Here is a 27,838-nt window from a genome sequence, read left to right on the forward strand (position 1 = left end):
TGACAAACCATTTTTTTAAACTCATCTTTTACTGCACCACGCAGATAAACACCAGTTATCGCACTAAACAGGAAGCTGCAGTATCATCTCTCTAATAACTACCGATACGGTGAACCAACCAATATTTTAGGTTTAAAACATTGGTTTATTTTGGATAATCAACGTTATTGCTAACATGCACAATGCTGAAAAATGCCAGTAAATAAAATAGTTTATTAGGTTAAGTACTCGGTTAAGTACCTACCTATATCTTTTCCCACATTCCTGTGTATTTCTGAATTATGATAACATTATTAAAAAAGTTTTTGTTTCAACAATATATGTTCTAACATAAATACAAAAAGGAAAATATGTAAAAACATAATAAATAAATTGCCAAATTTTCACTAATGGAAATAGTAATAGATGTAGGTATTCCAATGCTTTTTTGAATTCTATAATAATGTAATTGTACCAATTACCATTAATTTACTATTTCTAAAGTAGTTACGAGTATATCTATTTAAAAGTATTCAAAGAAATCATGAACTGTTTATTTTGTTTATTATAAATAGATTGTATGTATAAACATTTACATCATTAGTATAACACTAAAAAATTACATTTATTTTACAAATGCTTACTGAGACAAAATCCATTGACTATTTGTACCAACTATTTTGTACTCATTGATACCACCAGTTAAGTTTATTGAAAAGGGAGAATATATTGCTCCAACGACCACATGAAAAATACCAGAACGTTTCAAGTTTTATAAATAGCTCCTTTATGCTAACGATTATAAAAATAATATTTTAATCACTTAAAGCTGATGAAAAGCAACAGACACTGCCCTTAAATAGGTACAACAAAAGAGCGGAAAATACAAAAGGCTTGAAATGTTTTGTTTATAGGTACGGTCACCAACTTTGTATCCTTAAAAATTCTAATTTTATATTTATATTGAAAAGTTAAAATATCTAAAAGAATATTTGTCTGAACTAAAATATTAGTCTTAAAGAAAAGACAAAATTGTTGACTGTTAAGTTGCTACAAACTCATCGATATCATTGACGAAAAAAACATACCGAATCTTCTGAAAATGTTGAATTGCTGTCATCTACATCCTCAAAATCGTAAGAAATAATACTTTTGGACAGTTTCACGGGTTCGGACGATCTCCTAATCCAAGACATTTCCAATTAAATTCACTTGAACACAATTTAACGCACCAAATACAAATTTACGCACAGCCCAACTCACACCCACCAAGCAAAAACTCGAGCCCCAACTTCACAAAGTCAAACAAAAACACACAAATCAGAGATAACTTGACGCACTAGAATTTAAAAAATGGAGCAGTCATCGAAAGCAAATCCGAACTTTATGTTAGATAGAAGCCGATGACATTAGAGAGAGCGCATGGGCCGAGGAAGCGTGAGCACATGTTCGTGTATCATTTGTTAAGTGCAGCGTTCCAAAGCCGACTAAACTGGATGCATAAGTACGAGTATAAGAACTGTATAGCACAGGCCGTGGAGCAATGAAACTGAATTAGTCACCAGGGCCGTGTTCGTCATTTTGATGAGTTTAGAGGAAGTCGGTGGGAGGGAACAGTGAAAATGTACGGAAAACAGTGGTTTGATTAACGATAGCAAGGTTATACATCTAATACATGTGTCAATTAAAATGAAAACAAACAGATTTATCTGAAGCCACAGTTTTATTTACTCTACTCATATCGCCGCTGTATAAATAAATAATTCCGAAACCGACATTTCTAATGGCAGATATTACGTCAAACATTACTATCAACTTGAATAATGATAGGTATGTATTAACACTTTGCTTCCTATATTGTACATTAATTATTTACTTAATATGTAAATTGTAAAATAAACTGTTTCATTTGAAGAGTTTAACAGGCGTTACTCTGCCGGGTAAAATATTTTCCCTCAAATAATATGTCCTCAAAATAATTTAATGCAAAAATTATATACATATAAGAATGTCTTTCATCGTTTTGTTTTGTATTTTTTAAATTTACATCAGGTAGAAGTAGTGAAGAAAATTAACTTTCAAAACGTTTTTCCGTGCACACTATTTATCAGGTACATATTACTTACAAAAATACATATATTTAGGAAGCGAAAGATAAGACTGTGCATGCTGCCAATTTCCCACTCCTCTCACACGCGTGATAATTTGTTGTTGAACTGCTAAATTGTGCAATTAAATTATACTGCTAGTTTAGTTTCTATGTTTCTATATCACCCAGTCGCAAAAAAACAGCAGCCTTTGCTCAACTAAATTGCAGTCTATATAATTAGGCAAACCAATGGCCAGCCAAGTACACATAACGAATAAGTATATGGTGCAAGAAGCAAGAATGGAGTAAGAACAATGTAGCTTATCACATTATTGCAGCATTCTTTCCGTCACTGCTAGGTATTGCCGACATTATCATTGACTGCTTCTTAAATTAATAATAATTTTCCTTCAATTATTATAATTAAAGAAGCAAATTATGAATTTCAACAATAAATTAACATTACTTAATGTTAACTGAAAGGACCTCGCACAAACCTTATGGAAAATGGCTTTTGGTCAAAATGGCTGAAATTGAAATACGATATAGCTCTCACCTTCCTGAGCAAAAGTTGTCATGGGCCCAAAGCGATCCTGTGTGTAGGTTTAAAGATATAGAGCTTTAAAGCTAACGATTTAATAGTACGGTGCTGAATATAAGTGCAGGATAGGTGTATGTATATCTCCCTTTCTCCGTATATACAGGGTGAGTTTTTTGTAGACAAACTTTAACAGGAGATAGAACACATGTTTTTAGAAAGAAAAGTTCCTATAAACATATGTCGTAGAAGGCTTCGTTTCCGGGATACTGGGTGTTGAATATAATTTTTTTTCTCGAATATTCATTATAACTTATAAACGAATGCTTAGATTTTTTTCATGTTTGGGAGATAATGCCTATTAATTAAAGGGCATAAAACAAGTGATACAAATGTTCAAAAACTTGCACAGTGGCGGAGTGGAGAGGGTGCTCAACCCCTTTCTTAAACAGAACTTCTACGCCAATGACTATTTTTTAAAAAAAACAGTTATTTTCATTATCTACATATAGTTTAACAAAAATAATGTCCATTCTTCTGTCTCGAAATTCCTGTGCGTTTCCGAGTTATTTTGATTTTTAGTGTTTGTTGTGGTACTAAATTAAGTAATTTATTTATTATCAATTATCGGCTAAATATTTAATTCTTTCAACGAAACCAACCAAAATATGGTTTGTTAAGGGTTTTAAAAAGCCGAAATCTCTTATTCTTTATCTCTTTCCAATGTAGTCAAAATAAATATTTGTTATATCAAGCTATACTCAAATATAAGACTTTTATAAGTTGAAATCTGTTACATTACATACATACAATACATTATTCTGCAATTGCCAAAAAGTTTTAAGAAGTTGTTAATTAAATATTGTTATAAATTCAAAAAAATTCTCCATAAACATTAACATCAATGTTCATTCAATGTTTTTTTTGTAATTTAGTTGCAGTACATTCGTATTTATGCAGCACATAATAAATAAGGATTGTTAAAATTAGTGTACTAAACAGATTTCAACTTATAAAAGACTTGTATTTGAATATGGCTTATTGATATAACAAACATTTACATTGGAAAGAGATACAGAATAAGGGAGATTTCGGCTTTTTAGAATCCTTAACAAACAATATTTCGGTAGGTTTCGTTGAAAGAATGAAATATTTAGCCGATAATTGATAATAAATAAATTAATTTAGTACCACATCAAACACTAAAAATCAAATTAACTCGGAAATGTATATCAGGAATTTCGAAACAGAAGAAGGGACATTTTTGTTAAACTGTATGTAGATAATGAAAATAACAGTTTTTTTAAAAAATAGTCATTGGCGTAGAAGTTCTGCTTAAGAAAGTGGTTGAGCACCCCCTCCACTCCACCACTGTGCAAGTTTTTGAACCTTTTTATCGCTTGTTTTATGCCCCTTAATTAATAGGCATTATCTCCCAAAAATGAAAAAAATCTAAGCATTCGCTTATAAGTTATAATGAATATTCGAGAAAAAAAAAAAAATTCAACACCCCGCATCTCGGAAACGAAGCCTTCTACGACATTTGTTTATAGGAACTTTTCTTTTTCGATCTCCTGATAAAGTTTGTCTACAAAAAACTGACTCACCCTACGGAGAAAGGGAGATATACATATACCTAGCCTGCACTTATATTCAGCACCGTGCTATGAAATCGTGAGCTTTAAAGCTCTATATCTTTAAACCTACACATAGGATCGTTTTAGGCCCATGACAACTTTTGCTCAGGAAGGTGAGAGCTATATCATATTTCAATTTCAGCCATTTTGACCGAAAGCCATTTTCCATAAGGTTTGTGCGGGGTCCTTTAATATGAATATATCGATATAGGAACAAATAATTGTATAATAAATTTGGTTGATTATTATTATCACTTGGACCTACATAACAAAAATATACGAGTACATATTTACAAGTTTTAAGTTAAATGTGGTATGTGGAAATCCATATCTCAAAAACGACGCATAACCAAATATGGTAAATTCCTATCTCATAGATGACTGTTTTCGAGCTATTTTAGATTTCTTAAATATTTTGATGCATAAGGGCATATACAGGGTGTTCCTTGATGATTAGCGAATATTTAAGGGTGTGATATTCTACATGGAAAATTAATGATAATTTGCTTTATAAGCTATGGTCCAAAAATGTTCCGTTGCAAAAATACGGGGTGATAAAGAGATATTTCAGTGATATTTACAAACATAATTTTTAGCTCTAACAGTGGCGTATGTACGAGCACTGACTGATATTATTAAAGAAAAAAATGGTACGCCAACGTTTTTTCCCAAATTACTCAAAATCGGTGCATCGCAGGACAAAAACTCAAGGGAGCTCTTATCTTTAGAAGTAAACGGGGATTTCAAAAATAATTTTGTTTGGGAAAAAACCATTGGCATACCATTTTCTTCTTTAAAAATATCAAAGTCAGTGCTCGTACAAATGACACTGTTAGAGCTAAAAATTAAGTTTGTATTGAAAATCATGCGCCTTTATTAACTATCACTACTTCTTTTTCCTAAAATTTTAACACCCTGTATTTTCGCAACGAAACATTTTTGGAACAGTTTATAAAGCAAACTATCATTCATTTTCCATGTAGAATTACACCCTTAAATATTCGCATATCATTAAGGAACACTCTGTATATTCAATGTGTGACACTGTGTCCTCGGGTTAAGTTGAACAGATACAATTTTCTATTTTTGCCATTTTATGGAAAAATCAATTTATGTTCTAATCTACAAATGCCCCCAACAAAGAAATTACTCATGATTACGTGATATCAGTTAAAAGTCACATAAGTAGCCAACATTTTCATTAAAAGTTGTATAAAATTGATGTTAATGACCCAAATTTGGTGTGAATTTTTGATCTTCTTGATTCAATGATTTATAATATCAAGAAGTATCAAAGTAGCCCGATACTTCCGTGAAAATGGTACTTTATCTATCTTTTTTAAAGGATTTATCACTTATTAGTCAGTAGAAATTAAATTTGAAAATGATATTTTGGACCGAGATGTCAAGTTTATGATTAGGTACCTTCATTAAAACTTTTAACTAACTAAATCTGCACGAACCTACTTATCTAGTAAAGTAGTTTCACCGCAACATTTTTCGTATGCAGACATATTGGTGATGGAAAAGTGCAAATAAGCTGAAAATGTTGCAAAATAAAAAAAAGCATTTTATTTTATAAATGTCATCTTCGACAAATTTAAAAGGAATGCATGAGTAGCTATGCGGACATATCTAAAAAAATTATAATAGTTTACTGTATATTAATTATAGTTCCTTTTCAATTAAATTGTACATAAAATACTAGTAAAAAATAGATGAAATTTTTTTCCTTTGTAAATTTATCGCACTTACCGATACGGCTAGTGGATAATTTGATCGCTCAGAGAAAAAAATGGCATTTCTTCCTCTTGTTGCAAAATGTACTACGAATTAATTCTTTACCTTACAATATCGTTTTTCAAACCGCCAAAATTCTTTTTGGGATTTAGGTACAGGGTATTCCCTGTAAATGAAAATAACTTATTCTTGTCAATAAAATGAATACGTTGAAAATAAAATTGCTTGGGAAATACACATGCATTGTGTAGTATAAAATTGTACCATATGAATACAAACCCATATTCTGATTAATATACCTATATAACATTTACCAGCTTTTTAATTCCGGCTATAAGATTTTATCTTGTGGTTCAATTTAATTCTTCAAACTATCAGTTTTATTCAAATGAAATGCGAAACCTTGACTGCAATAGATCCAAACTCACTAGAGTGTGAAGGTCAAAAAAATGTAATGACATAAACAGCTCAAGTTGTCTTGTCTTGGTTGGAGTGATTTAATTTTTTAGTTTCATTCTATACAAATATGAGGACAGGACAAAATAATCTGCCCGGATGTTACAATCGTTCCAAATATTATAATAATTAAATGTGTGTTCAAAGTTTGATAATAAGAAAAATACTGATGTTTGTTTCCGGTAGCTCAAAGTCAAGGATGAAGCGATGTTGCCCACAAAAATAAATATATGGTTATTGGTAATGTTTTACACGCAAAATATTCATCATAATTTAAATTAAAGTAAAAAAAAGATATAATTAAACATTAAGTAACTTAATTAAATATGTACGTCTTACTTTAATGCTTAGCGTCATGTTATTAAATATTATAATTGAAATTTTCAGGGCCTTGCTTCTTCCTGTTTCAGTTAAAGAATGTGGGTAGAAAAAACAATTTTATTTCAAATTCCAAAATTGTTATTAATAAAAGTAAAAAAGTAGAAGCATACGTTTTTCTGCGTATATACTGGACGCGAGGCCATATTTGTTATTTGAAATTCTTCAAATTTTGTTTTGTTGCAAAGAACATGAAATACTACAACGTATGGGCGTGAATCGAATATTAATGCATTTGAATGCAAGACGTACTGTGATTAATTTTAATCTCTTAAACTTTTATAAAATTTAAAAAATATGGCAAATAATATTTATTTTGTAGTAGAGTTCAAATTGGAAAAGCAATATTAAAATTTACCACAAGAAACTACGTTATCAAACACAAAGGAAAATAATGCCTACACGAGTATTATCACAAGAAAAAATTCTTCCTATAAACATAAAATAGGTAAGTTAGAAGTGCCTACGGTATCCCTTGAAATTGTTTATTTGTGGGATATTTTAAATTTCCTATTTACTGTGAAAAAAAATATATACCCTAAGCTGCCGATCTTTTGGCCTAAGGGTTTAATTATTTTAAACTTTTTTTTCATATGTGATACTAAATTAAACAGGAAAACTTAAGACATGAGAACGTAACATTTTCTCACGAATGCAATTATGAGCTAATAGATTTATCTCAAATATTAAGAAAGGAGTATATGACAAGATGACATTGTTTGTTGTTACAGTCTTTCTTCAATAATAATTCAACGTTAAGTTTGTGTGAGAAACACATCTTTCCAAATCCAAATGCTCAAAGAGAATTGGATTTTGTAGCAGTATACATAATATGTTTACACTACCGCTATATTTTGATGTAAGAGTAATAAAATTCTTCTCTGAAGAACTTTTTATACAGGGTGTTTCAGGATTATATGCAAAAATTTTAAATACGAATTGGGAATCGGAAAATAAGAAAAAAAGTTCCTATGGACGTATGTCCGGAATCGATTCGTTAAGGAGTTGCGGCCGTTTAAAAATGGCGGTCAAATCAATGTTTCATAGTTACTTGTTGCAGTATTTTTCATTATTATTAATATTATTTAATCATCAGCAGGTATCTATTTTATATCTACTGAGACCTACTACCTGATTGTAATAAAGAATTATAATAAATTGAACTTATTTCATGTTACGTCTTACATTTTCATTATTTAGACAGGGCACCCAATTAGATTACTCGTTGAAATACAAACGAAAATTTTATTTTATTTTTTTATTCAAAAACTACTTATTTCATGATAAAGATGAAAGAGATGAAAAAGTTTCTAAATTAATCTGTCTTTCCAAAAGATGTATTGCTACAATTGAAATCCTAACGAGTCAAGTGTTTTCATGAAAAATATACAGGGTATTGTTGATTTCACCCGTTCCAAATAAGATTATTTTAACGAAAAAATACTGGTTAAATGGGCCTCGATCAGTATAACATCTGTACCAAAATTCAGGATTTTATCTGTTTTCAAATTTGAGAAAAAAATTTAAAACTCGATTTTGACCGCCATTTTTAAACGGCCATAACTCCTTAACGAATTGCTTCCGGACATACGTCCATAGGAACTTCTTTTCTTATTTTCCGATTCCCAATTCGTATTTAAAATGTTTGCATATAATCCTGAAACACGATGTATAAAACACGAAATGATACCTAATAATACTAATACCTTAACTAAACTCTGCATGACACTATTTTTTTAAATAATATTGTGATTATTTTATGTGTATATCATTTGAAAAAAGTTTGAAATAGGTATCTGACATTTTAACTGTCAACCATAATGTCGTCGATACTGAATATTTTGAAAATTTTGTCACTGCAGTCCGTACAATGTTGTTGAGATAGAATTCCAAGAAAATCCCTGCGTCACTTTCTTAGAATTAACCACATTCGACACCCGAGGTAGAAAGACATTGGCGGCGTGACGTTCACCATAGCAGCTTGCAGTGCACATTATGTTTTGCAGTTACGAAGGCGTGTTTCTTCGTAAGTGTTCTTTAGAATTCTATCTCAACAAATAATATCGTACAGACTGTACATCTACAACTGCTTATGGTGTTCATTAAATCTAAAAACTTTAAAACTACTCGTTTCCCACAAAAATTTTCATATTAGGTATAGTCTGGCAGAACTTAACATATCTTTTTCTAAAATGTATTTTAAAATATAAACGTCTTATATAATTTGGAAACCACAATGGAAAATCATAATTTATCCAATTTCTATAGCTTTCAATAATAAATGTGGGAGTTCGTAAAAATAAAAATATCAAAATGACGTAAATTTAAGTGTTAAATATTAAAAAACGATATGTTTGCCCATAAAACTAATAGCGTAACACCAACTACTTTCTATATTAATTGTATTAGGTCATTATTGCTCCCACATAAACTCATATAAACCCACAACTAAAATGGTGAAAACTGACAAAATTCCACATTGTTTTCTAAAATGTAGGGTAGGAAATCAGTGCTACATTGCCAATACATCTATTATACCTAAACACGCTGAAAATAATTACTATAATAGCTAATTGTGAACTTAGTAGAAAAATACAGGGTTGTCCAATAGTGTGACAAAGTATAACGGCGATGTATTCATTGAGTTATAATTTAAAATTATTTTCAAACATACAGCGTACTTAGGCAACAGTTATCCAGCAATTTTAAAAAAGTGAAAAATCTCAAAAATTTGCAAAAATAAATCTCTAAATAACAAAAGTTAAAGGAGAAAAAGGTATACAAAATGGGAGCATGAAATGCAGGGAGGTGCGTGAGTTGGCATGTCTACAGAAAACACCCTATATGACATAATGGAGTTTTAATATTTGACTAGACTTTGTCTTTCACTTTGCTGAATATTTTAATTTCCATTTCGAAATTGGTTTGACCAACTTTTATTTGCCACATTAATGAAACATCTACTTATTTTTCTTTTTGATTAATATAGGAATAGTGCAAATTATACAAAGAATTAGTATATTAAACACAAATAATGTTACTCAAATATGCTGTTGTTAAATAATATTATTAAATTTTATTAGATTAAAATTATTAAATAATAAAAATGGTTAATTATAAAAAAATGTAAGTTAATTTCATTGAAGAACATCATCAAATCGTATTTTGTTCAAAAATATGGAAAAAAAATCAGTGCCTACGCCTAAACATACAGGCATTGTAAAATAATAATCGGGAATGAAGAGATAATCCTACTGTTTCAATATAAAAAGTTATCCAACATTGTGTAAATTATTTTAAAAAATCACCAATTTGTAAGGTAAAATATGTGAAAATTAAATTAGGCAATTATAAAGCAATACGAATTCTTTCCTATTTGTTTGAATATCATTTCCAAAAGGTTTACCTAAAATATTTAACACGTATTTCATCATTTCTCAATTGTTTGTTGTTTGTTCAACAACTGAATAATTTATTCAGAATATTTCATTTAAAATTACATAAACAATTTCGGCTTACGATTCGTTAATAGTGTGATGTTTTTCTAGATCTACGTTAAAATAACTAGCTACTATTATTGGCTGTTGTTGGTACCGCCATCTCAGCGACATAATAATAAGACATGACAAAATTATTTCTATCAGCGTAAATATGACGAAAGTAGTTCATTCTGAATTTCTAAATAGAAACGTCATTATTCGTACATTTTTAATATCAGTTTGAAGAGTTCCAATGAAACTTACTAAATAAATAAGGTAATTATGCTATTTATTAACTATAAAGTTTTCTATGTTTATACAGGGTGGTCCGATAAAGAATAATTCGAGGGTAACTTCCTAAGATTTTGATCCAGTACGCCCTACTACAACTTTGCTTCTATGTATTTTGCTTCTATAAAAAGTTACCAATTTATAAGACATTTCAATAAAACTTAAGTAAAGGGGCATCTCAGAAAACAGTTTTGTATTTTCTATCGAATTTGAAAAAAGTAGGAAAAAATTGATTAGTGCAGAAAAAAAATGATATTATTTTGTAACGCAATATCCTAAAGGCCGGCCCTGGAGTGTAACATTTTGAAATAGGGTTTGAGTAAACTGAAGGCAGGAGACTCAGACTCAGACTTTTAGATATTTTAAGGTCTCGATATTAGGAAAGGGCATAGAAACCTCCACGTTAAACGAGACATACGAATCTTTCGATGCACTCTTAAGTGCCAATTAATGCTGATACAGCCGCGGCATTCTCACAAACCGCTTGGAACAGGGTTCCGAGAATTTAACAATAAATGCGGCTATAAAGAAAAGTTTAAAAGAATAGCGGGCATGCATGCGCATATTGTGAGCAATTTGGCGTAAATTTGTTTTAAAACATAATATAAAAGCGCACACGGATTTCTACGTGTTATTATTTATCTTTAATATATTTAGCTTGTGGTTCAAAATACCAGAGAGATAAAAATACAGGGTGCCTCACGGCAAACTGAAACAGCGTGATCGAGACATGATAGAGAAAAAACAAGTTCAGGCATCAGTGACGTGCAAAGGGAAATATCGGGTGTCTTTTTTCAAATATTTTTCGCTCTCATGGGTAACTTGAATTGCTCATTTAATTCTGCATAAAAACTACACCTTGTCAATTTCCATTAAATTTGAGAAATTTTAAATAAGAACAGAGAATGTGAGAAAAGAAAATACAAAATTTCTCAGTAATTGAAAAACTAAAGACTTTGGAATATAACCTTTTTGCTATTTTTTAAATAATGACTGTGAAGTTTAGGAGCAATAGATAATATAGAAGTATGTTTTACAACAACATGAGAACTCCGTTTCTTTTATGAGTGGAAAAAAGTATGTCGTATAGTCAGTTGAACATGTATAAAAACGCCTAGAAATAAAATTTAATCAGTTTCATAGGCGTCCCTAAAAAGTTTTCTGTTAAAGGCAAAAAATAATATGTATTAATTTGTATATAATGTGTAGGAAATTTCTATTATATGTTCATTTGGCCAACAACATACATATTTGAATTATTTATGTTCTCAAACAATTTTATTATATTTTGGTTATAACATATCAAAAAACATTTACATTTTCCTTAAAATATATTACTGTTCGCCAAGAACCAACGGGAAGGTATGAACATGTCCTTGCCAAGAAAGGATTAGGAAAAGTTGTTAGTTTAGATTAGAAAAGTAATTAAATAAAAATAATCAACAATAAAATAACTCCGCATTGCTGCACTGCACTGCTAGGCAATATGTCAACAACTGAGATTTATGGCGCAGTCGCCCAGTGCGGCAGTGTTTGTGCGGCGTTTGCCCGCGCGCGCATTTTTCAACTGGTCGCATACATTTCTACCACTTCCACGTTTAGTTCGACCTGTATATGGATATGCCTAAATAAATATGGGAACAAATTTTTCAAATATTTCAATGCCGAGTTGCTGTGTCAGCGACCGAACCTGGTACATACTACCTAGCTCTTTGGCATTCAATTGTGGTCGGAAAGATTATATTGAAAGTCCTATATTTCCTACTCATGGATATAGACTTCTAAGTTCTTTTTCATATATAGAGAGCAATACTAACTTTTAAATTTTAGGGCAGTAATTAGATTTTCTCTTTTTGCTCAAAATATAACACATTGACTGAAGGGGCTGTTTTTGCGCAGAACTGAATGAATAATTTAAGAAATTCATGATAGAAAACATTTGTTCGAATTTGGTATTATTTTTTGTTCCTCATATATTTCAAGAGATATGAAAAGTATGTTATAAAAATAAGAGAATTCTGCAAAAAAAAATAAATATATTGGCTAATCCAAAACACGTCCAAAATTACTTTAAGCATCTCTTAAAGAAAGCTGCAGATTTTCCATATTTTTTATATTTGGAGTTACAAATACATACCTACACTGTATGAAAGTACGGTCTATCAGAAGTTACGTGAGAGCGATAAAGTAAGCCATAGAAATCCATGTGATAGACAAGGATGGCTATAATGAAGGCGTCTAATAGTCAATGCCCATTTCGCCCTTCCACAAATAAGAAGTGGATCTTATTTGTGGAAGGGCGAAACGGGCGCGGGCGGTGACAAAGAGAAGCCTTCATTATAGCCATCCTTCTCTATCGCATGGATTTCTATGGCTTACTTTATCGCTCTCACGTAACCTCAGATAGACCATCGGTACTCTCCTACCCTGTATATCGAATTAACATAGCATTTTAAATACAACACCCTGTAGACTTTCAGACATTTGGACAAAACACTTGAGATTACAATGATAATGATACAAGATTTAAATACACAAAATGTCACATTATGTATGTTGAAATAAATAGTGACGAAACAATTCTAAGAACAATATAGTAGAGTACCTAGACGGGAATTTGTAGGTAAATAATGGAACCGTCAGCATTGCTATAATTGAAGAGGTTTTTACTGCAACGAGAATTTTACGATTTCACAGTTCCAAATGGAATGTAAGGATAATTTATTGCTTTACAACGTCATTTGGTGAATATAAGATAATATCTAAGAATTTTCAGGAAAACAAATAATATTTATTCCGGAATTTTCCTAGAAATAGATGCCTTTGGAGTGGTGTTCTATTGATTGGAAAGAAAATAGTCGAAATGGGTCATTTCAGTACAGTTACATTTCAATATCAGGCAATACCTACATTCAAGAAAGCATTTTAAAATAATTATGCTATAAAATTTTAATAGAAAAATATAATTTTTGTTTCGACTTTTGTAATCCAAAAGAGTTCTTCTTGAAATATCCAAGGTGTTTGTACCTCGACTTACTGTGCCTTCAAATATGAAACAATTGGCTCACTCTGTACATGACATACATACAAAGAAATTTTTAAATAGGTTAAACAATAAAAACGAGAAAAAAATTTTGTAAAAAATTATAAATATATGTAAAACCCTTGTGTCTAAAGGTTTAGTGAAATGGTTGCTAAGTTAAATTGAATATCTAATATCCTAAAATAAATTATTATTTTTTTTAGCCGAGTTTAGCAAGTTCTTGTAAAATTTGATTATAATTTATTATTCACATAATTATATTTTGAGGCTGCATCCAGAAATTAAGAATTTAATTTAAACATTTTGCAATTGCTTTTGATTATATAATCGTTGTAACTAAAATGGAACTCGGTGTCGTTGAAGATATACAAGTATATTATTTCAAAACTTTCGTTTGTGTAATATATGAAAATGTTACCAGTATCTGGGTAAAATTAATAGATACTCTGACCTTTTCCAGCCAGACTAAATGAAAGCATTGAGGTTTTTATGTCCGTTTGTTCTGCTTCAGTGCAACGAAACTGCATTGTAGAATAATATAGAAGAACACAATAAAAGATTTCGTAGTAAAACATATAGGGAAATTTGTTTCGAAAAAAGTGCTTGATTTACAACAAAAAATATATTCAAATTGAAAGAAGTATTTAATGGTAGGTGCACTTACAATTAGCACTTACTTTCTATAGAAAAAAGCAAAGGAAAAGTTATTTTTAATCTTATAAGAAGTCATATCTGAACAGATAAGACATACCTAAATTAATACCTTTATAGAATACAGCCATTTCACATTTATATTTTTTCTTTTTAATTAAGTAATCCCATTGACGTGAATAGATCAGATATTTCATTTAAATATATAAATATATTATATATTTAAATTTTCCCATTTCACTGACGGGCACTGTACTTTTAACTTGATAAATTAGCTGTTGACATTCTGAGAGATGGTGTTTTATGTTTACGCTTTCATTGAGCAAGCGCAACAAGTGACCTTACAAAGACATAGTATCATTTTAAAAAAGACAGAGAATGTTTTTTTTTTTTGAAATATGACAATGATAGTTAGGTAATTTAAAAGGTTTTACCGCTGAAAAATGTCACTTCATTTTTTAACCTAAGGTAACACCTAATATAGTAGGTACCTATCTAACAAATTTGTTTTTTTCAAACTATACATTCGTTGCATTTTTCTAAGATTATTTTATTTTAATTACCTAAGCACATACATGACAAACATGAATTCATAAGTAATAATCATAGAAAATTAAAAAGATAACTACTAAGTTTCTCTTTTTTATTAATTGCACCTTATTTAGATGCCTATTATAACTGAGTCAAAATATCAAGGTCCTTTTAAGTCAGTCACAGCTAGTTAGCCTCAAGGTGTCATTAATTCAAACAATATGCGTTTTTTGAAATTGTAGTATAGCTTTAAATAAGATAGAAACTGAAATTTTCTAATGAACCTATAAAGTTTTATGACAAAAATATACGACCAGAAAAATGGAGATATTATATTATCCCTGTTTTAAGAAAAACTGCATTTCAAGTTGTAAGCTACTAAGCTCTATTTAATGCAAAAAGAGCGAATTCCCGAGCGGCCTTTGCATGACAATTGGAAAATTTATTTATAACGCCGTTTTGCACATCCTACTCTGTTAGTTGTAAAGAGCAACTTAATTTCAACTTTTTGAAATTGTTCTTTTTTCATACGTTTTCTTTGGACCAATTATAAACCAATATCTATAAATATTAACCAAAATTAACGCGTAAAATTAAACAATTAGTTGCAAAAACACCAACGAAAATAATAATTAACAAATACCTGGAGCAACAATTTCCCGGTCAATCGAATCGGCCTTTTGCACACATCTTCGTCAATAGATTGACCGTCTTTTTTATAAATTTCATTTTCGGAAACTGATTTTTCCACGTTCGACCTTTATTTTGCACTTAACAAATAGGTTAAATATGACTAAGTATCTTAAATTGTAGGTAATTTAATTGCTTACAATATAAAATAACTAATTTTGCGATATGTCGTCTAAATATGTATATAGGCAGTAAAAAAAAGTGATAAAACAGGTAATTTTGCCACTTACTTGCAGTTTGCCAACAGCGTCACTTCTTTCGAGTTATTTTTTTTTTATATTTTCATTCTACATACCCTTCACTGCCATAAATCTGATTCTGATCTGATCTGATATGATCTGATTCGACTGGATTGTTATACTTATGGTTTTAATCTTTATACAGGGTGAGCCATTAGTGTGAGAAAGTAAAATAACTTTCTTGTTATTCATAATACAGAAAAAAGGTTTAAAAGTTGTACAGAATCTAAAAATTTAAAGGACAAAATTAATTTGAAACACACAGGGCGATGAGTAAAAACGGTACATGCCAAATATTACATTTTTTAAATGGAACGCCCTGTATATTTTAAACATATGGATTTATGAGAAAATTCTATATATGGTAATATAAACAGTTTACAATTTTAGTGCAAGGTTGCCAAGTTATGAAGAAAATTCTTCGAATTTTGGAAAAACATGACCTCGAAGAAGTTTGTATTAACTTTCAACTACTAACACTTGGAGCCAAAATATTTGACAAGAGTTATACGCAAATGTTAGGCAAAGACTCCTGTATTAGCTAATATCGATATTTTATACAGAGCATTTTTTATAATACTATCATTTTAAGAATGTTCAAATTTGATTTTATAAAATTTTTCAAATGGAACACCCTGTGTTCTATTTTATATTAGTCCACTCCGACTTTTATTAAGTATGTTCTACACCTAAAATTGTTAGTTTTTAAGATATAGCAACATTTCTGGAAAAAACTAATTTTTATTATTTTTGGTCGCACGAAATGGCTTTGGAAAAAACTGTCACATTGTGTCAACTTGTCAGTTCATAATTTCATTCATCATCATTCCATTTTGAGTTAATGTTATTAGTTAATATTTATTTATGGTATTTTATAAAATAATAAAAATTAAGTTTTTTCAAAAATGTTGCTATATCTTAAAAATTAACAATTTTAGATATAGAACATGCTTAATAAAAGTTGAAGTGGACCGATATGTGAATAAAATAGAACAATAAAATACAGGGTGTTCATTTGAAAAATTTTAGAAAATCAAATTTAAACTCTAAAAATTATCGTATTATAAAAAATGCCCTGTATAAAATAGGAGTCTTTGCCTAACATTTGCGTATAACTCTGTCAAATATTTTTGCTCCAAGTGTTAGTAGTTGAAAATTAATACAACTTCCTCGAGGTCATGTGTTTTCCAAAATTCGAAGAATTTTCTACATAACTTGGCAACCTCGCACTAAAAAGATAAACAGTTTATATTGCCATATACAGAATTTTCTCGGAAATCCATGTTTGAAAATATACAAGGTGTTCCATTTAAAAAATGTAATATTTTTTCACCCTGCATGTATCATAATTAATTTTGTAGTTTAGATTTCTTGATTCGGTATAACTTTTATATAAACTTTTTTCTGTATTATGAGTAACAAGGGAGTTATTTTACTTTCTCACACTAATGGCCCACCCTGTATATTGCAGATATATATTTTGTGGATTAAAAAAGATCCAGTATTACGTTTTAATTTTTTTTAGATTTAACAAAGAATGAATCAGCAAATTCAAATGAGTTTCATAATCTTTTAACTTATACCATTGAAAAGTTAGTAAAATTATTTATTATCCTAGTTACATATTTTTTTACAGAAAAGTGATGTTCAATTGATCCAATAATAATTTTCGAAAAATAATTTATTTGATTTTCTTTACAACGCAATAGAGTTTTTTCCTCTCCATAAATTGTCGAAAAACATTTTACCACTGAATATCTTTAATTTCCATTTTAAATTTAGAGCCCCACAAATTTTGAAGGCGAAAAAAGTAAACAGCAATTTACGATCCTTATCTCAGCCTGTAAAACTGTTTAGGCCACTTTGTCGGTTTGTAAAGGATTCCGATCCTAAAAAGCAGAAAGGACATAAAGTACCGATCCTTTAGATGCTGTGAACTGTGTGTGGCACATTTTAATACCTTACCCTGTCCGTTCTGTAGGTGTTGTTGAGATTTTACATTGTACTTTGAAGTTTTTATTTACAAATTCTCAGACGGTCATAACTCGGTAATAGTTGTTTCACCGTACTGTTCCTGGAATCTTTGGATACGGAGGCGTTAATTTAATAACAATGTTTGCTTTTAAATGCCACTAGTGGTATGAAATATTCTAGGTAATTACGTTTCGGTGTGAATGGAATTATTACCATTAAACTGACACGTCCGTGAAATTTATATAAGTATCTGATTTTCAAAATTAGAATAACCAACAAAGCTTCCGTAACGAAAAGGTCCAGCTACAGATTCAGTTGTTTATATTATAAGTACAGGGTGTCCTAGAAATAAGTCCCAAAATTTTACCCAAAAGCAATAACTACTGTCTAATAATTTATGTGGAAAACCTGTTAAGTTTTTAAAATAAAATTTTTTTTTATTTATAACATAACTCGAAATGCTTCTCTGATTGAATAATAAACAAAAACATGCGGAATTAATTCGGTTACTAATGAAGAATCATAAAATCTATAAACTAAAAAATAAAAGGGCCCAAAGAAAATAATTATAAAATTTATTCACCAAAAAGAAACCAATGTTGTTATGATTCACACTTATTTTAATAAATTAAGTTACAACAAATGTCAAAATGTCATCTGTTATTGTCAAGACATATTTGTGCACAGCGTTGAAAATTTTCTTTCGCTCTTAAGAAGATTCCCGGATTGTTGCAATTATTCGACATTCTTTATTCATTTTCGCAGTCTCCTACGACCCCATAAATAAAAGTTGCATGGATTGAAATCTGGTGATCGGGCGGGCCGTGCTACCAATCAAGATTAATTCGGGCATTATGACAAGGAGCACCTCATCGAAATAATATTACATGTTTCCTCATGTAAGATCCAAGTGAACTATCCAATCTACGAGAACTAGCGCCAGGATTATTTGCAACATTGTTCAAAAATACATCTTCAATATTCGCAGTACCATTAGATTGTTATCAGTTCATCTTTAAAAGATCTGTGATCTCGAAGTCAGGGAACAACATAAACAAATTTCCACCTATTTGACTCAGACGATTCAGGAAATGGTCCCAAGAGTTTGACCATAAGCTATCATGACAACGTATTCACTGTTTACAAAACCCGACATGATGCACAATCACAACTGTTTTACCTCGTCATACTTCTTACACTGGACATGGAGTCTAGTAATGAATCATTGCGTAAAATATTCGCATACGTTACTTAGAAATTTCTTTAAACTATAGGCAACCCGTTAATGTTACTTTAATGAGTAAAAAATACTGTGGACAAACATGGAAGATTTCGAAAAAAAATATTACACCAAAGTTGATGCTTTTGACGAGTTAAATATGTCGCCAAAATTTTGGCACTTATTTCTGGGACACCCTGTACAAACAAAACGGTTTTTTAAATGATTTCAGTCAATATTAATTATTATTATATGAAAACGTATTTCAGCTGCTACCCAAGACAAAAATTATGATGTGGATATTTTTTCGCTACTTAGATTTTGATAAATATCGATACGTGCAACGTTAAAATAATAATCGTTCGTTTTCAGGTAATAAATTAAAAGAAAAATGAATTAATTATTTTTACTAGTAGATGAAAATATACTTATTATTGAGCAAAAGCAGGTTTTGCTGCCGTGATTAGTTGCATCAATTAATAGTTTTAAGTAATATTGCGCAAAAAGAATTTTTCACTAACTGTTCGGAAAATAGTAAAAATTAAATTTGTCATACAATCGACAGCTGTATACTACTGAGGTATTTGTTGCATAATACACTGCTAAATTTCTTTAATATTAATAAAAATCGAATTGAAAACAGAAGTAACAAGCAATTTTTTTCAAATATGATTTTAATATTTTTGTTAACATTGAAGAAATTCCTAAAATAGTTCATTAGTGTTTAATAATGTATGAACTACTTGTCATTGTAATATTCAAAAGATATACTATTTTTCGCAAAATAAGCCGAAGTGTTTATTATTTTAACAGTACTTAGCCGTAGTCTACTTATTCTGATAATGGCTCTTAACAATAAATCCTACTCTTAAAAAATTAAAGTATTTTTTGTTTACCAAAAAAGTAAATATACCTAAATTCTCTGGTTCTCTTCAACTGCCTCGAAAATTGGGTATGTGTTCATAAAATCTATTATTTTAAACAACTTTTCTCAATAAAATTTTTCTCTTCATATAAGTTTTTTATTTTTTTTTTCAAATTTCCGCCAGTGTGTTTTAAAGTATCTAAAAGAATGCAGAGAAAAATTCATGCACTAATATTTATTTTTTATTTAAACCGAAAAATAAAAGTTTTTCCTACATAATACGTAATTCTTTTGTCAGTATACATATACTAAAAATATATCAGAACAAAAAAAAAATACTTTCATTTTCAGTTCAATGAATAACTAAGGCTTAGGTTCTGATATCCAGATTGTATTTGTTTTTAATATTTTTTATTTTTGTGCCGACATTTCCTAGAAATAAATATGGACAAATATTAATGTACCTGATTTATTTAATGTATATTTATATCTTCTATTTTATATATATTTATAATTAAGATGGTTACGAATGTTAGTAATTGAAGTCTGCATTATTTAAGTATAACAAATAATTACGCAATGTTGCTTTTCATAAAAATATATAATATAAAATATAATAATCAAACAGGAAAAACTCTTTAAAAAAACGTGTTATATCTTTAATTTGCCACACCTTCTTATGGAGAAAAGACGTAGTAAATATTTCTTAACTAAAGAAAAAAAATTGCAAAATAAAAAATATTTTCTAAAAATTTGATAAATGATACTTTTTACTCACTTGTTTGAAACTGACTCTTTTCGCGCCATTCCCCGTAACCCTAGGCGACACAGCGAAAATCTTTCTTCCCGAGGGTCTGTCGGCCTGATTCAAACTTGCAGTTCTCAATATTTTAATTTCGGTGTTATTAACTTTGACGAGTTTGTATTCATCGTTCTCTTCGATGGTCTTTGATCGGAAACTACCACCACAAAACATCACTTCTCACAATAATCAAAACGACGAATATTCCCTAACAATGCCTCAGAAACCCAAAGCGGTTAAAAAATTAAATTGAATTGGAAAACCGCATTGTCAATTAAAGTGTATAATCTAAATTATCTTGGCACCGACGAAGTAGCGCTCGATTCTTTAGGCAGCTGCTTGTATACTAAAATCTCTTGACCATGTGCTGTTTGGTTACCTTTTGCTCGTCCACACCTTACCTGGCGTTGTAAAATAAGGATAAAAGTGGTATGGAAAGAGAGGGAAATATTCGCTTGCAGCGAATGTGACAGAAATGGGGATATATACGAACGCCTTCCATTTCAACAGTGGCGTAGAGTTTTACCTTTTCCGAGTACATTTAACAGGTATTGTCATAATAAATAGGTAGGTACCTACATTCAACATGAAAGTACCTAGGTATAAAACTTCTGTTTTATACCTACTGTACTATACATTCACATTGAAAATTTTCAGCTATTCATGCATTCATGGGAGTCATGAAGTAGGTGACTAGTTTATATTTCAGTCATTCCACATAACAAAATAAAAATAATAAGTTTACAGTAATATTTTAAAATATGTTACAAGTATAGCCTAATAGGATCCTAAAAAGTGAATATAAATTATTAAGAATCACGAAATTACTTACACAAATAATGGTATGTATATATTTCTAATGTAAGTAACAGAAAATTTAATATTTTCATCCCTACTTCAAAGTTACAGAAACAAAAGATTTAATAATTTTGCAGAATATCACCATTTTTTTCCGTACACTACTCAAACCATTACTCTAATAATTTCGGTTCCCTTTTGAGGAATTAAATACTTTTTATTATTTCCAGATATATTTCTTCGAGAATAATCTGCAGAAGTAAAGTTAGCTTTCTAATAAGATCTGAAATTTCAGTCTCCAAATAGAGCAGAATAGTCCAGGCGGTATCTGTTTTAAAAAGGGTATACTTGGGTAAAACGCATATGATCGGAGATTTTTGCTTTAACGGCTTCTAGTAACATCAGAAATGATCATTTTTCTACGCAAATAAAAAAAACGTGGGCTTAATTGTTATTGCAAAAAAGTATAAAAAAATAGCAAAAAAAAATTTTTTTTCTTGGATTTCTAGTCGACAACTTAGCAACTATTCATTTTAGAGAAAAATGGAAGAGGAAAAAAGTATTGTAATTAAATTTTGAACAAGATAGAGTTAGTTGCAAATTGAAAAAAAATAATTATTGTTGTTGCAAAAATCGGAAAAATCACTTAAAAATTTGCAAAAAATGCTAGTTTATTTGTCAACACTTGAACAATACCTACGATTTTCATCCTTTTACCAGTTAAACTTCTTAGTGCATATAGAATCATCACACCAAATTTCATCCAATTCGGTTCCATAGTTTTTACATAGGTAATACTTAATTGTTTAATTTTTTTTTAATGAAAAAGTTTTTAAAATCAAATTTGAATACTTGAAAATTTCACCACAATAATAAGTGCTCTGCTCAAGCTTTAAAATGCTTTTTGAAAAATTCAAATCGGACGATTAGGTGAGCCGTGGTGATTGTTTAAACATTTTCGCAAATTTCACGCTTCACGCACAATTACAATAATTTAATGTTTTTTTTTTCAATTTTTTTTTATTTTAAAATATGGTTTGAAAGTACTCGGAAAGACGAGTATTTAAAAAAAAAACTGATGATCCGCCCATTATTTTCGGAGTTATAGCCCGTTAAAGTTAACCCTTATTTACAGCAAAACTAAAAGGGTATAAGAACTATTTTTTTAATTAATAGGTCATTCCGAGTACTTTCCAGATATAAATTTGCAATCACGGGCGTCCCAAAAATGTCACTCAAAGATATTCAAGACCGCATGAAATCAATGAGGTATCAGTGGTGGGGGGAGCAAACACACAGCTACTCCGATCTGAATTCTCGAGTTCAAAACAGCGACGCTCGGAAAAGTTTCAATTATTTCAGCCAATGGAGCAATTTCGATGATTTTTTTTAAATCAATGTCTCGCTTAAAAAATTCAATTATCATATTTTCAACTACCATTTAAAACTGGGTTAAAAAGCACTGTCTCTTTCTGTCTGTCTTGAAAGGACTGAACATGAATAGTTAACACGCAGTCAAAGTATTGAAAAATATCTAAAGTCGGTCATACATCTGAAATTTTTGAATCGTTCTAGTTCAATCGTTGTTAGAATAATACATGACGCACGACGTACGCGTATAGCAGAATTTTTCGACTCACCTCAGTTTTTGGGAAGGTAATTTGTTACGAAATTAGTCATGCATCCAGGTTGATAAAATAAGTTTTTCCGGTAATTTGCAAAAAAAGCATTAACCTTAACAGAGGAAGAACATAATATGCTGTTAGCTTGCGTAGTATCAAAATAAAAATATTAAGAAAATATTTTCCTACAGAGATCCACTGGGAGCATATAAAATAATGGTGGAAAAAAATTGTAGCGAAACGACTACGTTTTGGGAATATTTACGACTTTCCAGGCTTCCTGAACATCTCCGTGTTAACAAAATTGTAGCTGTAGAGCGTCTACACTTTTTGAATTCAGCAAAACTATTACGTCCAAATTAAATTCAAATTAATTACAGCGGCGACTGCCAATGCACACCGCTGTCGATTGATATTTGATTTCAGCGGACTTGAGCGGCGACAGTTACCTGTGAGCAGCGCATAGGTGACTGAGCCGCGCACAGCACCCGGAAGAAGGGATCTTACATGTTTTTAGGGCCGCTGAACATGAATCTGAACTCCAAAATACTCTATCATGTCAAAGTTGCAATAAACTTAAAAAAATCTAAAAATTCGATATATGGCATGGACATTTACACACAAAAGAGGCTGATACGCTCAATACCGAACTGATAAACCCTAAGCCCAAAAACCTTAAGCCCATAAACCTATAAAATGTGTGGTGCTGTATTGTGAGTATATTAAAAAATCGAGAAATAAGTCGAACTACTAAATTTGAACATGCGATTTCTCAAAGACGAAAAATGATATCGGGATAATTCCAAGTGCATTTTAAAGATTAAGTATAGTACCTACTTTAAGACCTCATTAATGGTTTCAGCAAAAAAATTACCTTTCCATGTAACATAACCTCAAAATATGGGAAGAAAATCGCGATTTTGGCACTTTTAGTTTAGGATATCTCGAAAACTAGAGCCAATTGAAAATTTGGCCCGCGGATTCAAACTCAGCGCACCAAAATCCTTTGGGAAAGTATATTCGTGTTGTTGGGTTAAAATCGGCCTGTGTAATCGGAGCATTACAATGTTAGTCGACCGCCGAGTGAGAATTATGTTTGTTAAATTTATTAACTTTAAAACAGTGGAAATGATTATATGACCTGTAATTAAGTACCTAATTTTCTACAAGGTCCATAGGATATCTAATTAAAAAGAGTAATACAAAATATGTCCCAAAAGCATATGATCAATGTATTGAGATAGGATATTAGTGGGATCTCCTTGGGAATTACTTGTGCTATTTCGCAAGTTATACACACGATGTACAGATGTGTAATCTCAAATATTTCTTACTTATTAATTATTCATATGCCAACTGATTGTAGAAAATAATACATGGTTGAATTTCCTTATATTGTTGGTAGTGGTGTAAGTACTTAAGACAGTTGAATAGCCCAAACGGTATGCCACTCGTGTAACTTTGCCGAATATTTGACAGGCGAAGACATTTTCTAATGTATACCATCCACATGATACGTCACTTATTTCCGTTTGACAAATATGTGAACTCCAACTAATATCCAATTGTTTAAATTTGGCAAGTAACTGCATCATCTGGAGCCGGTTTAAGTAGTATTCATATTTTCTTTACCATGAAACAGCTTTATAATTATTTTAACTGTTATTTTCAACTACATAAGATCTTTCCTAATTGCAAAATTACATATGGTTTATTAATATCCAAAACTAGTGGTTGATTTAAAGACACCGATTTGAGCAATTGCTTTGTTTCTAGTTTACCACTTTTTCTGATATATCAGGGAACATAAATGAATATACTGTATATTTTTAGATGTCTCTGTAATACGTATAAGAGTTACACCGATAAGAGTGTGCCACAAGTATAATTTCATTGGTTGTAAAAATTCGTTTTTGTATTAAACTTCTTTTAAATTTCACACCATATCGCAAAAACCATATAGGTCATATTTATACATTTTCGATGCGTATGTTCTAAGTTAGCCTTATTATGTTGTATGTCTGCCATGCATTGATTTGTTCACTAGACGACTACTAGAACGTAAAAGTCAAGAAAATCGGATTTTCAAAGAATAATGGGTAAATAAGTAATAAGTAATAATTATTATGCTCATGGTACACTATTTGACTACTACTACTATTAGATATATCAAATTAGATCAAACCTTAATATTACGGCAATCGCAAGAAAGCGTTCTATTCAGTAAAAGTATACAGAGCCTAAATTGTTAATGTCTGGATGTTAAATTGGATCAGTATCTATACAAGCTTCAGAAAAAATTATACAGTGCCTTCAAAAAGTTTACAAGTCACGTGACCGCCGAGCTTAGGCAACCAACATTGCAGGGCTGGTACTGGTAACAAAAATCCCTAAATCTTGGTTTCACCAATATTCGTGATTCGTTTATAATGAACAATGACAAACCGTTACGTTTACTCTTTAGATAATACGATCGCTGATTGGTTGAATATAATCTCGTGAAAAATTACACCAATCACAGCCGGTGACACAGAATTTTTAATTTTACTGAATTTTAGTTGCCAACGTTAAGGAAATAACATTACTGTTTCAAACAAAATTACTAGTGACGTGGCTTGTAATCATTTATGAGAGCTCTGTACTTTATAAACCCTAGTGTTAAAAACAATGCTATATACCGTTTTTTCTAGGTAATATATTTTTTAAATATTCCTTTACTTATTATAGGCATACTAGGAATATGGATTGAATTTAATGACACATGTTTTCAGCAACTGACACGAGCGGTAAAACATGCTTTTAAGGGAATGATATATGATATTGAATATGATATGATATGATAGTGAATGATATGATATTGTTGTTGATTACACAGCCACACAAAAAAAAAATGTCTGTACTTTTCATGCGACATAAGTTATCTGTAGTATTTTTGCCTCCTGATCACGAGTCCGGTGTCAGAATTGAGCTATCACATCACAGGAATTTCCTAACTTCAAAAAGCAGGTCAAAATAGCAAAAATTCACGAAAAAGTGCTAGAAAAAATACAAAAAATTGATGATTCTTTTTCTAATTACAAAAAAACGGGTCAATTAAGGTCAGAATAACACGAATATTTAAAAAATAACGCCGAATTTCGTGTACGGGGGTTTTCGTGGTCGCTGATCACAGATCCGAGGTCAATTTTGTAAAATTCAAGATGACGAATCCAATATGGCCGAACAAATTTTCAAAAAATAACACATTAGTGCCAAATTTGGTATACGGGGGCTGTCGGGGTCACTAATCGCGGCTCCGAGGTCAATCTTGCAAAATTCAAGATGGCGGATCCAAGATGGCCGAACAAATTTTCAAAAAATAACGACTTTTTGCTATTTTTGACCTGTTTTTTAAGGTTAGGGAATTCCTGTGATGTGATAGCTCAAATCTGATACCGGATTCGTGATCAGGAGGCAAAAATACTACGAATAACATATGTCACATGAAAAGTGCAGACAACTTTTTTTATGTTATTAAACCAGTGAAAATACCTTTATAAAGAATAACATTTAATGTCTTTTAATAGTTTACACGTTATTTTATCATAAATTTGACATTATTACTAGAAAAGATATGCACTAATCAGCGAGCTTCAAATGTCACATTTAAGAGAAAATTAGAATCTGAATGCTTCTTATTTGTAGAAAATTTAATCACAATCGTAAATTATTTTAAAGTACGTACCTATAACAAACAATAAGACACGTAATTTTTTCTCCAATAAATGTAAAATGTAATTTCTTTAACTTCTTAAGTTATATTTTTTGTACTGTTTATATACCTTCCTGATAGCTGTTTTACATTGACAATTTATTGATCAATTAATTCATGAAGTCGCTTCATCAAGAAATTGGACAAGTGTAATGGACCAAATCAGCTGTCAAATAACTTCATCAATTTCTTGACGAATTAGAGTATGTTTTAATTTTCGTCAATTTCTTCGTGAAGTTCGGAAGTACCAACCCAACAGATTTCCAGCCTCAGATCAGTAATGAGGTTATGTTATTGGAATATGTAAATAATTGTGCGGCGTCGTGCTAGTTTTACATTGTTTTTACTGATTTGTTACTTACAAAAACTAATATTTATATAATATGTGTCAAAACGGTACCGCTGTTGTATCAGTACAATTATGAGTGGAAAGGTGACACTTTTGAAATTTATTTGCTTCTTTGATTCATTGGTAGAACTGATTTATACGTAAAAAAACTTGACAAAGTCTGTAGCTTTGTAAAACCACACTGTTTACCAATAAATTGGTGAATTAATTCATGAAGAACTTCATCAATTTATTCATGAATAAATTGTCAATGCAAAACCGCTATAAATTGATTAATTTTACTGCAAGGTATAACTTTCTGTAAAAACAAGGTAATATAAATATAGGTTTATTTTTGTGAAGGAAAACAAACATTGTTTTAACCTTCAAATGTTGCACTTTTTGAACTACGTACAATTTGAAAGCTATTTTCTTTTCTTTTCTAATTCTATTATCATTATCATAGAAGTTGAAACAGTAGAAGATGGAATCGATAATACTACAAGTGTAATAAAAGGCAGTAACATTTTAGCTGATGGAACCGTATCTACGCCAATGGACAACGGACTTGGTTATTTACGTGTAGAGGAAGTAATACAGGTAACAGGAATGGAACATGCAAGTAGTACGTCTCGTTTTTTCAAATGGACTTCCAACGCTCGAAACAGAGAACGTTTTATATTGTCACATTGTTAAAGACAAAAGAAAGTCGTCTTGTGGATGGGAATGCGTATAAAA

The 27,838-nt window shown here is 30.5% G+C and overlaps 1 protein-coding gene across 3 annotated transcripts in view; it reads right to left on the bottom strand.

Moving 5' to 3' along the window:
* The window catches only part of LOC108903675 (amyloid beta A4 precursor protein-binding family B member 1-interacting protein), a 540,243-nt gene that overhangs the window by 107,398 nt on the left and 405,007 nt on the right, over positions 1 to 27,838 (bottom strand). The window contains exon 1 of one of the 3 annotated variants that reach the window (XM_018705926.2): positions 1,068 to 1,446. The exons of the other annotated variants lie outside the window; for them this stretch is intronic. Coding sequence (XP_018561442.1) covers positions 1,068 to 1,175 — 108 coding nt within the window. The 5' untranslated portion in view covers positions 1,176 to 1,446. Of the gene's footprint in view, positions 1 to 1,067; positions 1,447 to 27,838 lie in introns of those variants that run through there. 3 annotated transcript variants of the gene reach the window in all.

The sequence above is a fragment of the Anoplophora glabripennis genome, unplaced genomic scaffold, assembly GCF_000390285.2.
Source record: "Anoplophora glabripennis isolate ALB-LARVAE unplaced genomic scaffold, Agla_2.0 scaffold89, whole genome shotgun sequence".
Taxonomy (NCBI): domain Eukaryota; kingdom Metazoa; phylum Arthropoda; class Insecta; order Coleoptera; family Cerambycidae; genus Anoplophora; species Anoplophora glabripennis.